Source organism: Lissotriton helveticus, chromosome 8, assembly GCF_964261635.1.
Source record: "Lissotriton helveticus chromosome 8, aLisHel1.1, whole genome shotgun sequence".
Classification (NCBI taxonomy): Eukaryota; Metazoa; Chordata; class Amphibia; order Caudata; family Salamandridae; genus Lissotriton; species Lissotriton helveticus.
This window is the reverse complement of record NC_136069.1, coordinates 845,478,982-845,495,401: the sequence shown is the minus strand read 5'-3', so window position 1 is coordinate 845,495,401 and position 16,420 is coordinate 845,478,982. Positions and strand designations below refer to the sequence as shown.

The window sequence follows — 16,420 nt, the reverse complement described above, 5'->3', positions numbered from 1 at the left end:
GCACAAGAAATGTGGAATTGGGCAATTCTCCACCAGGTTTCTCTTTCAGCAGAACACCTTCCAGGTACGCTCCACACGACAGCGGAAGCATTGAGTCGCCTAAAATCAAATCTGTCACGAGTGGGAGTTGGATCAAAGCACTCTCAACAAAGTCTTCGCCTGTTGGGGCACTCCGACTATAGACCTGTTTGCCAGTCCAGAAAACAGGAAATGCCAATTCTAAGCAAGCAGGGATCACCATCGCAGTTCACTGGGGAATGCTCCTTCGATAGCCTGGTCAGGCGCATTTGTTTACGCCTTTCCTCCAAAACCCCTGATTCCGAGGCTGATCCGGAAACTCAAGGCGGAACCTTGCAGAATGATTTTGATCACACCAGCGTGCCCCCCCCCCCCCCCCCCCCAGTTCTGGTTCACAGAGCTTCTCCTACTCTCTCAAGATCAACCAATCCACATACGGCCCATCCCATCTCTATTGACAATGTCTCAGGGCCAAGCGCTGCAACCAGACCCAAACTCACTCCAATTGACGGTGTGGCTCCTGAGCACCGAGAATTCCAGGATTTGAATATCACTCGGGAGTGTAAAGAAATACTATCTCAAGCCCGGGCACCAAGTACAAATAAGACTTATCGCGCAAAATGGAAACGTTTCTGCTTATGGTGCCATTGACAGAATCTCCATCCGTACACTTCTGCTCCTCACCAGATTTTACCTTATATTCTTTCTCTGACTAAGTCAGGTCTGGCTCTTTCCTCCATCAAAGTACACCTGGCAGCTATCTCTTGATTCAGACGGACAGCCTCTGGTCCTTCTCTTTGGTCCCCAAAAATTATCAAGCAATTCCTAAAGGGTCTCTTCAGGGTTTTTCCTCCAGTCTGGCCTCCACCTCCGGTCTGGCAACTCAATTTGGTCTAGCTCATCTCATGAGACCCCATTTGAACCTATTCACAGAGCGGATCCTAAATTCTTTTCATGGAAAGTAGCTCTTCTTTTAGCCTTAACGTCGGCCAGAGGGTTAGATGAGCTCCAAGCGCTTACTATTATGGAACCCTTTTTAGAATTCAAGAAAGACACTCTAATCCTGAGAACAAATCCGAAATTCATTCCAAAGGTCCCTTCGGATTTTCATTTGAACGAACCGGTGGTTCTGAAATCTTTTTTTCCTCGGCCATCGTCTCCAGCAGAAAGGTCGCTGCATTCCTTAGATGTCCAAAGATGTTTATAATTTTATCTGGAACGGACAAGAAGTTTCAGGAAATCTTCACAGCTCTTCGTTGCTTACAGTGCTCCATGGAAGGGTTTTCTGCTTTCAAAACAAAGTATTTCACGGTGGATTTCCAGTGCAATTCACTTTTGTCACCAGGAAGCGGGTGGATTTCCAGTGCAATTCACTTTTGTCACCAGGAAGCGGGCAAGCCGCTAGAAAGGCATGTTCGAGCTCATTCGACGAGAACAGTCTCATCCTCTGCGGCTCTCTTCGCTAGAGTCCCTATCAGAGATATTTGTAGAGTGGCTACGTGGAGCAGTACCCACATGTTCACAAAGCATTACTGCTTCTTCTCTTCCATGAGAAGCGAAGCGGCAGTCGGACAAGCAGTCCTGAGAAATCTTTTCCAATGAGAGGTGAGCTTTCCCTACTATCCCTCCTTCCTGTGATTGCACATGTGTTTTCCTATATATTGTAGCATGATAGATTTGCTTCCTATGAAACGAAGTGTATACTAAGATATGTTGATAGTCTTGTAACAAAATGTGCTCTTATTGCTTACTGCTAGCTACTCTGATACAAAGCATGGGAATCTATGAAAGTTCCAATACTGGGGCAAGAAAACAAGTTACTTACCTGTAACTTTGGTTCCCCAGTATTGGTAACTTTCATAGATTCCCATGCGCCCACTCTCCTCCCCTGGGAAAGCTCAGCCTCTCCCAGATGTAGTTAGTGTTACACAACGGCTACGAAAATCGGAGGCTCTGAGGCTCTCTCAGGAGGGTTCTATGGGGTGAGGCTATTCTGATTGGTTGTTGCAACTTTTTTGGTCTCTTGTACAAAAAGAGGTGGATAGTTTACAAAATTAGATGAGGCCTAGGCCTTTCTTTCTCTTTTGTTACTACTGCTATGGTATTTTCTATTTACCGAGGCTCCCATTCCGACGACGGGGGAATGATACAAGGCATGGGAATCTATGAAAGTTACCAATACTGGGGAACCAAAGTCACAGGTAAGTAACTTGTTTTCTTAGAAAACGTCAGTTGCTGTGTTCGCTGGCACTGTCATTTGCCTTCAACTTAACCTTGTAGTTACTTGAAGCATCACGTAGCAATTAAGAACAGCTAAAATCCACCAGACCTGAATATCTTTAAAAGGTAAATACTTTGCACTGTCCACTGTAAAATAATACATTTTCTTTTCAGTTTTTTGTAGCATCTGATCCTACCGTCAAAACAGACCGGTTGTGGCATGACAAATACACGTTGCGAAAATCAATGATTCCGTCCTTCATTACAATGGATCAGTCCAGGAAGGTATGTCTGAGAGTTCTCAGTTCCTTATATCTTTTGGAGAATTGACTGCCTATTTACTAGGAAATGTGCACTAGGATCACAAAGCAAGACTCTGAGCTGTGTTAAACTTGCATTGCCAAGAAAATAAAATACTTCTTTGGATTTTGATTTCTTTCATTTTCCAATTTTCCAGGATTGTACTCTCCCATACTGTGTAACTTTTTATTTTTTAAATAAGAAATTGTTAATCTGTGGGAACTGATGTCTTTCAGAGCTCTGTTAGCTGCTAAGAGTTGTTGGGTGGGTTGGCAGCTGATTTTTTCCAAAGTACTTTTAAACAATCAATATAAACACTACTATTCACAAGAGGTGAATACACTAGTAACAAATCCATACTTAATAAGTGCACATGGAATAATAGCCATATTTGAAAGTTATGTAAAACTGTAGTTGTGTAGTGAGTAAATAATAATTAACAAACAACGGGGTAAGAAAAGATTCAGTAACTTAGCAGAAGAAATGGATGAATAGGAGATAGTGGATAAGCGAGATCTCATAATTGTACATACAATTATCATGGAGGAGTTGGTAAAACCAATCCGTTTATAATTCAGGTGCTCATTTAAAAAAAAGTCTACATTGGCCATCGTATTCTGTTTTGTTCTGCAATTGAGAGTTTTAGAGGGTTACACTTTAGAATCTACAATATTTGTAGCTTTCCAGAAAAACTCTTGAAATAGTAATCCGAGAGTTTGCAGTGAGTTTTGCACTTTTCTGCAAATGTGTTTCTCTATGGGTAAATTCTGTCCTGTAGAGACGTCAGTTCCCAAACAAACACCTTTAAATATGGGGTGTTCATCCTTTCAGTGGAAACACAGCTAGCCCTGCCTGTTGCTGAAATTGTTTTAGGAGTGCTTTGAACCTAAGTAGCTCTATTGAAAATCCACTACCTGGCACTTTTGTAGGAGTTCACAGGTGTTTCCTCCACTAATGCTGACTTTGTCATATAGATAAGTCGGTCAGGTGCGTGTACTTTTATGTTTGACATTGTGGAATATCTGATCTTGAAACTCCACAAATCCTCATGACTAATTTTCGAGCATTAATTTAACTTTTGGGCTTAAAACAACTGAGTTCTGTCTCCATAGAGTTTCAAACATTGGTTGCATTGCACACCAACATGTCTTCTCTCGATTTGCTAAAGAAGAAACTTATTTCTTTTGATGCGAACTGTGTTAAGTATGTTGTGAAGTGTTAAGTGGCAGGGCTCAAAGTGGATTTCCTCTTCCTTTATGTTCCTTCCCACTATCAATTTTTATTAGATCAAAGGGATCATTTTCACACAAGCTTTATTGCATATTTGAAGGGTTTTTTTTAGATCCTTTCTGCCTGATGCATTTCTAACTTGTAAAGGAAAAGTTTAGTTTAAATAATTTGTTAGCGGTGCACAACCTGAAGGTAAAGTGCTGCAGTAGCGCAAGTGAGTTTCAAGAAGGGTATTCCCAGTTGATTAACCTCCGAGCTTATTTATTGTGATAAGGAATGTAATATTACATTTGAAAAGGCTTCTGATAGCAGTTTCGTTCAGGGGACTGTTTTATATTGTTGGGCTATTTATAACAGGTTTTCATAGTAAAATATGTTAACCCTACCCTTTGCTTCCTCTCAGGTACTTCTAATTGGAAAGTCCATCAACTTCTTGCATCAGGTTTGTCATGATCAGACCCATGCTGCTAAGATGATGGCTGGTACCAAATCTTCGGAAGAGTCTCTAAAGGATGGTAGGAGAAATGCGAATGTTAAACATTTTCACAAGAATTTATCGGATTAGGTTGCCGTTTAAAGTAATGCATTACGAGCCTGCTACATTCTTTTCTTCACGAAACAGCGATGAATAACACAATATTGACGTAAATTTAGATATTGCACATGTACTTTTGTGGGAATAAATAATAAACTGAGCCTTCCTTATGCTGTACTTTCTTTGCGCATTAGAACTTGCATAGATGCATATGCTTTAATCAATCCCTGTCTTTGAAGTGGGGTCCTGCAGTAACTTTACCATGGTAGTGCAAGGGCTGACCGGTTGAAAAGCCCCAGACAGTGCACATTTTAACACACCTATCTCATTCTAAATTAACTGAATTGAACCAGTGAGGTAAGAGTGCTCTGCCTCACTTTTCAAAGGTCTTCACACCTCAGATATCTACCACACATAGAGGGTAAGGTATAAGTTAATGTTTAAACTTCTTAGGCTGTAGGTGTATGTGAGAAATTGGGTTGTTGGTTACCTGAGAAGTGAGCCCTAGTCAACAACAGCCACAATCTGTCAGAGTGAACTACCCAAAGTCACTGAATTAAAGTATGCTTCACCTTGGGTAGCTTGGAATAAAAAAAGATCAAGCTTAACTTGGAGGCAATCTGTAAATCAGTTATGTAGCACACAAATGACAAAGTGAAACCCCAACACATGAAATTCCCACATCAATTTACAAAAATAGAGTATATTTTAATATATTATTTGACACCAAAATAACAAAAATGCAAGCAGTAGAGCTGAAGTAATGTTTTTTTCATCGATTTTAGCAAAAACTAGGGCCTAAAAGATAAAAGCACCAACAGCAGACATTTAGTCACGTGAGACCGGGTCAAAGGCAAAAAAATATTGCTGACCGTGATGCAGTGCAAGATGGATACAAGAAGTGTATTGGGCTTGGTCAGCGCTTACCTTCAGACTTAAGACATTTAGAGAAAAATGTTCTAAGAATGTAAAGTTCAGCAAAACAAGGCTGCAGATGATGTCCGAATAGGGAGCGTTGCCGCTGGATGAAGCGCAGTGAAGATTTCTACTTTCAGACGTAGTTTCTTTTTTGGAAGTCGCAGATCTCCTGCGGGATGAGGTGGGACTCTGAAGACCGTTTCAAGGACTTGGATACCCCTTTGGGTAAGGACCCCCTGAACTAGATTTGCTGCTGTAGACAAAAAATATGAGGAGCTGCTGTGAAGTGAGGCCTATCTGTGATAGATCTTGGGCGGAAAGACTAGCAGGTTGGTCCCGGTCTCCTCCTGGTTTTTAGCCCAAAAACTTAAGTTCTCCGTTTTGGATTTTGTCTATATAGGAACCATTAACACCACAACTAAGGGTCACCACTTGGGGAGATTCAAGGCTCACTGAGGCTGGGTCCAGGGGCGGGTTCAAGATTGTGCAAGCCTTTTGTGTACCTGTGGCTCTGAACAGGAGGCCAGCAAACTAGCCCTTGGAGTCACTCTGACAGTCCTGGGTTCAGGTGAAGATGCAGAGCTCAAACAGTAAGACTGGTCGCTAAGAGTTCAAAGAAAGCTCCAGGCAGCAAAGCAGTCCTTGCAGTACAGCAAAGCAGTCTTGTGGAATACACAGCAGGTAACAGCAGCAGGCAGTCCTTTGAGTCCTTACCGCAAGTGTAGAAGTAAACCTTAAAAGTAGGTCTACGGGTCACATTTTTTTATACTTGAAGCCCTTCCTCTGGAAGGTGTGAAAAACTTCTAGAAAGTCTTTGAAGGAGCAAGGTTGCTTTGGTCTCTGAGTATTTCCATAGTACAGTCTCAACGGTTTTAAAAGTCAAATTAGGGGATATTAGTTTTACTCCTCATAGGAGTGTGAGTTGATGTGGGTATTTTTTTTGCATCAGAGTTTGTATTAGTGTAGTTAAAGATATTTGTGAATTACAAAGCCCAAAGGATTTTTGCATTCTTTTTGCAGAAGTTCGGCAATCGAGCATGCTGGAGTGAATGATGCCAAAATTGGACTGAGTACATAATGTCAGTCTTTCCAATGTTTAATTCATGACCCTGTAAGGTAACATATATCTCACTGTCTCAGCATAGCAAAGTGTAAATGAATCGTAGCCCTGGTCAATACTTATTTAGTAAACTAGAATGCCGAGCTATTTTGTATATGGCAGTAAGTGAACATATGTCAAGAATCCTATTGCCTCTACTTTGTCTACAAACAAATCACTAAACCGTAATGATTGTAAGCACCTAATTGATTTCAAATATCTTGCTTAAGGAACGCAATGCTCTACACACAAAATCTGGATGTAAATCATTCTATTAGTTAGGTACAGGAATATAGCTCAAATAAGACCGATATGGTTTAAAGTTCTGAAGTATATTTTTGCTGTGCGTTCATATCCCAAAAGCTTTGGACAAGCTTGCAACATTGCTTCATATTTTGTTAATGTCACTTTTAATAGAGCCAGGAACCCTGTCTGTAAATAAACTAAGTCAGATTACTACTTCAGTATCCTGTGCAAGTTCTACTACATGGTCAGTGCACAAAAGGTTTTGTTCACTTTGAACCTATGTTATATTACTTTGGTCAAGTCCCTTACTTTGGAGAAAAAAAGAACTCTCCATCCTCTGGATGACAGATTCTCCTATAGGCTGAAACCACTTTGCTTAATGTCTGTAATTTCTTTATGAGTTCTATACTTTTGCTTACTCTCTCCAACAGTCTGCATTGATTATTCATCAAATCCTCTATTAACACCTCATCTACTGGAGAAATTTATTTCTCTCTCGCCGTCCTGCGAACCGTCTAGAAATGGCCTCCATGGTTCCAGGTGTAGATTGCTGGTCTTCACCGGGGAACTAGTTACCACATGCTCTACCTCAGCCTCACACTGAAGAAGGGCGTTAACACACTTAAGCATCTCTCATGGGTACTCTAGGCTCTGTCTCGGGATATACGCTGAGAGGGTCCGTGGGTTGTGCTCCAAAATCAAGAGCTACCCCAAGGGATAACTGTACGGAGGCATCTTCAGGGACACTGAAAGGGATACAGCTCCATGTGTGAACCACATTTAGCTTGCACACTTGAACATGACATGTTATCATCTGTCTCCCAACTACCATGCATTCTTCTTTACTTGAGCACCAGTCCCAAAATTCCAATTAAACTTCATAAGGTGCCACATTCCTGCCTAATAAAAAAACGTTTTGCACCTGGTATATGATAAAAGCGTGCTAAATGCACGCACAATAATGAAAAAAATCCAATGTTGCCATAAACCCTATTAAGACAAAATAAAAGCATAGCCACACTGGGTCCAATGCACTGACTTCACCAGGGTCACTTAGACAAAATGTAGTGCGGAAACTTCATTACAGTAGCACATTTGTGCCATTTCTTTTCAAATCTCATCCACAAATTGTCAGGAAAATATGATTATATGTTTAATCTGAAGAAAGGTCTGTCCAGGTTCGGACACATCTTTTGGGTGCTCCACAGCGCCACTAAAAAGTGACCCAATGAATCAAATGTAGGTTTCTTAAAACTTGTCCTACCATTTTTTAGGTCGAGGTAATATCCGGTCTGCCGAAGGCAGAACCGTAAGTCCGAGAATTTATGTTTCTTAGTGGGACTATTAGTCCCGCCTCTGCTTTTGGCTCTCTCCCATTGGCTGGCTTCCTAAACGGAGGCCAGCCATTAGAGGAGAGAGCTGTCCCTCCGAATAGGCTCCGTCTTTTTCGGATTTGGGGGCGTAAGTTTTGCTGTTCTTTAGACAGTGACGTAGTCTGTCACTCAGAACGACAAAACCACGCCCCCAATTCCGAAAAAATCGGAAGCTTGCAGCTGCCATTTTGCAGCTGTCTCTCCGAGCACCTACAGGCTCTCGAATCAAGTCTGCACGTATACTTCGCAGCAGAAAGATGGCAAATTAAAGCGCTACAAGGGCAGTGTTTGTAATATGGCAGCCATTATGATTTTACAGGTTTTCTATGTTAGTATTAGTTTATACGATTAAAGAGAAAAGCATCAAAGGACAAAGCCCTTTAAATTTCCCATATCCAATTTTAATATGTAGTATTAGCAAACATTTTTCGTTTATATACGTACCATATTAATTTCATTAAAAAACACACACACACACACACACACACACACAAGCGTAACCTAACTTGCTCTACATATAGAAAGCACTGTTTTGGTATTGCGGATTCTCTTTAGTCCCGTTCAGTCTGTTGATTAAATAAATCATCCTTGAGTCAGAGGCTCGGTATTCTCGCGCATCACCCACGAAAGAGGTCTAAGGGGGACGTCGTTCGGTCTCAAATTGTTTGACGTGCACCTAATCGCCATGTTGGAATTTCGATATTATCCTTTTTTTTTTTTTTAGCTATTTTTATTGCAAACAGGTTGACAAGAAAAAACAAAAAAGAATTATATACATACATATATATATAACCCGGACATTGAAAACATGAGAAACAAAAAATAATTAGATTAAGTTATACATTGGATAGATATGTAATTAAAAAAAAACACAGGAAATATCATCAAAGACAGCTGAAGATCAAGAACAAACAGATTTATATATCGTCACAAGCAGTCAGCTAATAAATTTCGTAATGAATCAGATCATATCCTGTTATGTTAGGAAACGAGTCCCCCAGTTTCTTTCGAATTTAGCCAGTGACCTGCCACCTCTTATGTTTGCTAAGGCAAGTTCCATAGAGTGTATTTCCATTACTAAAGCCCACCAGTCCCAAGCGGTAGGTGGGTCTGTAGCTATCCAGGCTCTTGCAATGCTTAGTTTGGCGCAAGATATTAATATGGTTACCAGGGAGGACTGTGGAGGTGAAGAAAGATGACAATCGAGCAGGATTAAGGGAGCAGTAAAAGTGGGGAGCACAATCCTCTTAATTCTACAAATATCTTGAACCTCTTCCCAAAAGGTTTTAAGCTTGGGACAGAAAATAGCATATGGGCTAGATTGGCGGCTACCTCTAAGCATTTAGGGCATTTAGTACGATCTGTAAAATCAGAATTGGGAGACCACCTTGAGATTCTTGCAGGGGTATAGTAAAGCATACAAGTTGTTCTAAACTGGTGTAACCTAAGACTTGACGATCTAACTAATTTGTTGATATTAGACAAAGAGTTCTCTATTTGTTTTAGAGTAACATTTGAGCCGAGTTGGGCCCCCCATTTTTCCATTAATTTAGGCAAATCATTTGTTTTATATTTTAATAGTAGTTTATAGGTCCCGCTAATAAGTGATTTGTTATTTTTGGAATATAAGCAAGTCCAGATGTCAGTCTGTAATACTTCGAATCTTTTTTTTTGTTAATTAAAAAATCATGGATCTGGATATATTTATATCTAGCATTTTCCGGTAGATCATATATAGATTTAAGCAGGTTAAAGTCAACGAGTCCCTGTGGGCCATATAAATCGGCCAGAGTATTAATTCCCCTCACAGCCAATATATTATTAGTATTATCGGAAAATGCTCTCGGGAGACCAGGATTGCCCCATAGTGGAAGCTTTGGGTGGAAGAATGAGGTCCTGCAATATGTCAATAGGTTCTTCCATATCTTTATTATATCCCTAGCCGTCTTGAACCTTACCCTCTTGAAGTAATTTGGGTCGTTTGCCCTAAACAAAAACATGTTTGATTCTTGCTTCAGCATGAGATGATGAAAAAATGTGGTTCCTTCCTTATAAAGTAAGGAGCGTAATCGCAAAAGAAACGAAGACAAAAAGTACAACTTAAAATCTGGAAAATTAAGCCCTCCCTCGTTCGTAGTGTTTTTCAGGTATTTCAAAGATCTTCTTGCTTTTTTATAACCCCAAATAAAACTATTTAGAGCGCCATCCAATTGTTGAAAAAAACAGTTATTCAATGCCAACGGAATAGATCGAAATAAGTATAAGAACTTAGGTAATACCTTCATTTTAATAAGGTTTATTCTGCCGATGATATTCAAAGGCAGCCTATGCCATTTCTTTAAAAGTAAAACCGTGGATTTGATTAGCTCATTGTAGTTGATGTGATTTATTTCTTGTATTTGGGCCGTAATTTTAACCCCAAGATACGTAACTACCTTGCATATCTCTGGAATAGCCGTAGAGGGGGAATAATTGGCAATAACTTGCGTCTTCTGTACATTAAGCCTGTAGCCAGACACTTTCCCAAATTTAGTAGCCTCTAATTTAATCCCTTTTAGGGCCTTGTTTATATCTTGTGTATAGATGGCAATATCATCCGCATAGGCGGTTAGTTTAAGCTCTTGAGAGCCAGAGCTAAAGGGGACAATCAAATTTTGAGAGTTAAGGGCCATTAAAAAAGGTTCCAGCGAAAGGGCAAATAAAAGGGGTGAAAGAGGGCAACCCTGGCGGGTACCGCGCAAAATTGGAAAGTCCGAGGAGTTTAGACCGTTGTAGCTAGTGCAGGCAACAGGGTTATCGTATAACGCCTGTATGCTCCTCAGAAACTTGCCCCTAAACCCTATTTTAGACAACGTACTCCAGAGATAGTTCCACCCCACTCGATCAAATGCTTTTTCTGCATCTAATAAGATCATGCCTAGTGGGGTGGATTCTATCTCTGCTACATCAAAGGCCGTAATGGCCGTATTTACATGTGAGGTGGTGTCTCTCCCAGAAATAAAGCTGTGTTGTTGTATATTAACAAGTTGAGACATAATGGGTACCAATCTGTTTGCAAGAATTTTAGCAAATAATTTAGCATCTGTATTTATTAGTGAGATTGGTCGGTATGACCCTCTCTCTTCCTCTGGTTTATCTTTTTAAAAAAAAATATATATTTTTGCCCTGTTCCATGATTTAGGTGCTTTTCCATTCGTCCCTACTGATTGCATAACCTCTAATAATAGCAAGTCTAGTTCGGGTAAGCAGGCCTTATATAGTTCTAGCGGAATAGTATCTTCCCCTGTTGCTTTACCCACAGGCAAGGAGTTGATAGCCTGGTGTAACTCTAGCATAGTTAGATCCTTGGACAGAGAGCTCAGGTCTAGCCTATCATCATAGCACGGTGCATATTCATCAATATACTCCCGTATAAGATCCAGATCTGGTTGATTCTCTGGGGTATATAAAGTTTTATGGAAGCTGGCAAATTGCTCTAGCACTTCCTGTGGTTTATTATATACGTTGTTATCTGACCCCCGGATATTAGAGATTAAGGAACCTGCTCTAGATTCAGCCACTTTATAAGCCAAAATGCGACCAATTTTGTCCCCCCCCTCATATTGCGCTATTTTGTATTTGTGAATATTGGCACTATGTCTCTGATAGAAGCTTTTCTTGGCCTCGTTTTTTAATGCATTAGGTTTAAGATTAATATCCGTAGCAGTTGGCCGGTTATGTAGAAGTGCTAGGGCCAGTTGCTCTTCTTGGTTAGTTATTTGTGATGTCACCAAAGCTCAGTGCTGCTTGAGTTCAGCATTTTGTCTAAGCACATAAGCCTGTGTAAAGCCCCTTATACTTGCCTTACAGGCATCCCATACTACATAACACGAGGCCGAGTTCTTATTAATGTAGATGAACTCAACAAGATGATCTTTCAGTTGTGAGATATAGGATAGATCTGAGATAAGATATCTGGGAAAGGAAAACATTCTAGAAGGGGCTATGAATTTCGATATTATCCATCTTACACCAGATGTCAAAAGTGAAAAACGTTTAGCCGTGATTCCATTTGAATGAATACAAGTGCTGTTTCATTTCCTTAAAAACACAGCACTTCTTATTTAAATGTGTTAGTTTTACAAAGAGTAATAGTCAGCTAGTTCTATATTAAAATATTGACTATTTTCAACTTTGTGTGGGCATTAAATAAAAACGTTCTTCATTGCAGTTCAATGTATCCAATTTTTGAATTCATACATTACTATTCCACGAAAGCTTTTGGGTGCACTCTGAAGTATACAGAAATGGACTGGAACATTACTGCCTGTTGGTCCTTCTTTTATGTCTACACATCCCTTTCGAGAAACCGAAATTGGCGGGTACTGAGGAGAGCGGCAGTTTTGGGACCTGCTTCGAATTTAGTGAACTCCTGAACCCTTGTTTATGGAACTCTGTTAAACTTCTCTGGATTCGTAATCTGTGTGTTTGTTAAACACTTCTCTAAAGAAAAGAGGTAGTTGTGCGAATGCTGACACCCCCGGGAGACTGAGCTAGCCCGTGAAATGGTAGTTCGCACTGCCCGCCTGCGCGCCGCCACCTGCGGCCTCTGAGCCGCCCCGATCGTTCATATCTGGCTTGTGACCTCTGTGTTCCTTTGAAACATCATGCCTGGAGTGGTGTCCCCCAACGATGCCAGCAGTGCGCCTCCCCTTGCCAAGAGTGGAAGCCCCGCCAAGAAGAGCTGCCTCTCCCTAAAGTTCTTCCAAAAGAAGGACACCAAGAGAGCCCTGGATTTCGCCGAAGGGCGACAGGGAGAGCCGACTGAGGCGCCGACCGACAGGTGGGTGTACATTCACCCCTTGAAGTTATTAGATATCCATCAGGCTTCAAGTGATTTACCCTTCGTGTCAACCGCCCCCCTCCCATCATCCTACAGTCAATTAACATTTTGAGTTTTGTGGTATCACCTTCCTCAACGAGTCCATCCCGTCTAACACTGACGTTTGAGAGATAAGTTGCCACTAATAGAGTCTTAATGCCACGATTTATTGTGACCACAACTTGCTTTCCAGGTCTGGTGGCTCGTGAGTGTGCCATGTGGGGATGGCCAGAGATGAGCCTGCCTTCAGTTGTGTTGTGCAGGGAGGCTTGAGATTTCTGAACATAACTGCACAGATTGAACCATCGTAGAACAGATAGTACCGCTGTAGTGTTTTAAACTGGATGAAAACGCAAGCTGGGGGGGAGGGGGGGTCTAAAGAGGCCTTTGCATCAGAAGTGTAATTAAAATCACATTTTGTTCATTTTTTTAAATTGCTATTTAGCACTACATACCACTAGAGGAGAAACGGAAGAAATTAAAAGCAAGAGAGCATGATCGGGCTATTTCAATAGTAATATATCGGCAGATATATCACACGATCGTACAGAAATATGACTCGATATAATGGACCGAGAGCGCTCTTAGTTGCATGTTGGATCTTTACATGTTGTGCTGCAGAGAGATGACATTAATGGGCTAATGCATGGATAATGGTAGCTTCTGATGTTGTAATAAAATCTTAGGTAGCTGAAATATGCTGTAAAAAGAAAATCCCTTCACTTGCTGCCCTTTCTTCGTGAGCTGTAGTTAATGAAGAAAGTGAGAAATGTATTTAACTGCAAGCAACGTCCCCACCCCGTCAACTAATTGCCACGGAGCCGTTATCAGTTTGATTGCAAACCTATCCTCCTTCGTTTTACTGAAAAAATAAACTGGGCGCTTAAAATCAGAGCAGTTAAATCGGTTTCATCATTCTTTACTTCAAATTGCTTTAAATGTCTGCGCCCAAGAGCACAAAACGCAGTTGTGGGAGGTAAAGGTCGTGTCAGCAGCCCATGGGGCGTTGTTGCATTGGCTGCCGGTATTCGTTTTAAATTGGGTTATTTGCAGGCCCACCGTAATTTATGCGATTCTGTGCCGGGGTTTATTTCGTATAATTATGGATTTGCCGCATAATCTGCAGGTTTTTAACAAACAATGTTTTTAGCTTAAACGGATCCAAAGTTAATAAAAAGTGGCCACATGTGTTTGCGCGCAGTGGTACTAATGAGGTGAAATATTTGCCCAAACTGTATTACCATATAAAAATGTAAATAATAATGACGTCAAACTATCAAAAAATGTGCTACATTATGCTGCGTAATTTTCCTTTATTTGCCACATAATTTGGTCAACCCAGGTTCCGCATAATTTGGTGCTCCCCTCCCTCATAATCCCAATGGCCCAGGTTATTTGTCTTCCAGTTTACATCCCTGAATAAACCGTCACTTCCTGGAGTAGGGCGAGGGCCCGATTGATGGTGCGAAAGTCTCCTTCTCATCTTTGCCTCCTATCTCTCCTTAAGAAGAAAATGAAGACCGGTCTGCTTGGCTAAGGAGTGAGTTCTTACGAGCTGGCCGGGCCTCTTGGCGCTTTCTAAATTGTCGGTCAGTCCCCAGATGAACACCTCTACGCAGCTCAGACACGTAGAAGGTTCGTTCTAGCCGGCGCTACAATAGGAGCAGTACTAGAAGTTAGTCGCTGCGGAGGAAAGGGACAACTCGTTTCTCGAAAATAAAGCAGTGGCTGCAGCTCACAAGATTAGAGCTTGTGTTGGGGAGAGTATATTGATAGTGTGGAAAAGGAAACAATCATCAAGGAAAGCAGCAGCGAAGACCAGCGACGTGTTCACCGGGCTTGGGATACTTGTTCTCAGATGTGAAGTCAGTGCAACTGATTCATGCACATCTGTCTGAATAATTACCAAGTGCAGTACAAAAATACAGTAACTTCTTTAAACTCTCTCCCGTGTGCTATTTCCCAAGTCTTCCTGTAACCGCTCTGAGTCAAGCTGGGTTGGTTCATCTGGGCCGGCCTACAGATGCCGAATTATAGAACTGCAGGCATTAGTTCATTGACTGAACTCTTTCGAGTTGGAACGCGGGGTCCGCAGTTTAGCTCCTGATTTGATAAGCAGTTGCAGGCCCGGCTCCAGGAATTTTTATTTGGGTGGGCCAAGGGTGCATTTCGGTGGGCCACTGCGGGCTTGATTTGTCGCATATATGTCTAGGCAGACCTGCTTCAGGGCCCTCCTTTATCTCTTCTTAGTCTTACAAGCCCCAGTTAAACTGACTCTTTTCTAAATCTCTTTTAAATGTTATCACTATCAAAATGTGTTTTTTCCATGTAATGTTCCTTTGATGGGAAGAGGAGGTTTCTGAGTTGGGAGTATCAGGCAGGGCCGGACTGGGAACCACAACCGGCCCTGGCAAAGTGCTCGGCCGCCCCCCCACCCCCTCCCCAATCGGGGGGGGGGGGGTTTAGAGGTGCCGCCGAGCAGTTTCCCAGGGCCGGTTTTCGACCAATTTTGGTACAGGGCCGATTTTGCAGCAAAATCGGCCCTGTACCAAAATCGGCCTCCGGGGGCACAAATCCAGCCCCCATCCGTGCGGCGCACCGGGGGATTGCCCGGTGCCCGCTATGGCCAGTCCGGCCCTGGTATCAGGCAAGTGACATCCCTCGGGCTCCCTCTGTGCGAGCCTTCAGGGAGAATCCCTCTTCATTACAACCGCCACCTGACCCCAGCCTCTGCAACGCACTCCCTTACAGGCTTGATTATCCACTACTCCTCTCCAGTGCACCTTATTTCACAGCTGACCTTGGGCCCCAGCCCCATATCAGGCACCATCGGGCTCCACTTTAATTTTTCCCGGTAAAAACATTAGTAAAATCACATTCATACTTAAAACATTGAATATAGCAGTAAATATAATTAGTAGGTACTTTAAAGTATGTCCCACAGTAGTCCTCATGACCGGACTGCTAATTAAATAAACAAAAACAGAAAAGCCATGACAGGGCCGGCTCAGCGCTGATGCGAAAGTCTTTTTTGGTACCGCACCGATAACCTCTTTCTCCGTAAATACCTTTACTACCACCTTCCAACGGTGCCCCTCATCCCTCCATGCCCCCCCTATTGACCTCTTCCTCAAATTCCCTCACTGCCACCCTCCACCAATGCCCCTTTTCTCTCTGTAGCGCCCCCCCTATTGAACTCATCGGACTCCCTCACTACCACCCTACACCAGTGGCCCTCATCTCTCCATAACCCCCCCTATTGACCTCCTCATCGGATTTCCTTTTTGCCACCCTCCACCAGTGCCCCTCATCCCTCCATAGCCCCCAATTGACCTCTTCCATGTAGTCCCTCACTGCCAAACGCCACAAGTGCCCCTCATCACCCCATAGCCCCTCTTCCTCGGATTCCCTCACTGCCACCCTCCAACAGTGCCCCTCTTCGCTCCATAGCCTCTCCCACTACCTCCTCTTCGGATTACCTCAGTGCCACCCTCCACCAGTGCCCCTCATCACGCTGTAACCCCTGCCCCTCATGACCTCCTCCTCAGACTCCCTCACTACCACCCTCCATCAGTGCCCCTCATTTCTCCCTAGCTCCTTCCTCTACCCCATGACCTCTT

At 42.4% G+C, this 16,420-nt stretch overlaps 1 protein-coding gene across 2 annotated transcripts in view; it reads left to right on the top strand.

The window, feature by feature from the left end:
- Positions 1-16,420, top strand: part of TUBGCP3 (tubulin gamma complex component 3) — a 392,150-nt gene that overhangs the window by 242,922 nt on the left and 132,808 nt on the right. For both annotated transcript variants that reach the window (XM_078657652.1, XM_078657653.1), the window contains exons 12-13: positions 2,413-2,523; positions 4,172-4,283. In XM_078657652.1, coding sequence (XP_078513778.1) covers positions 2,413-2,523; positions 4,172-4,283 — 223 coding nt within the window. The remainder of the gene's footprint in view (positions 1-2,412; positions 2,524-4,171; positions 4,284-16,420) is intronic.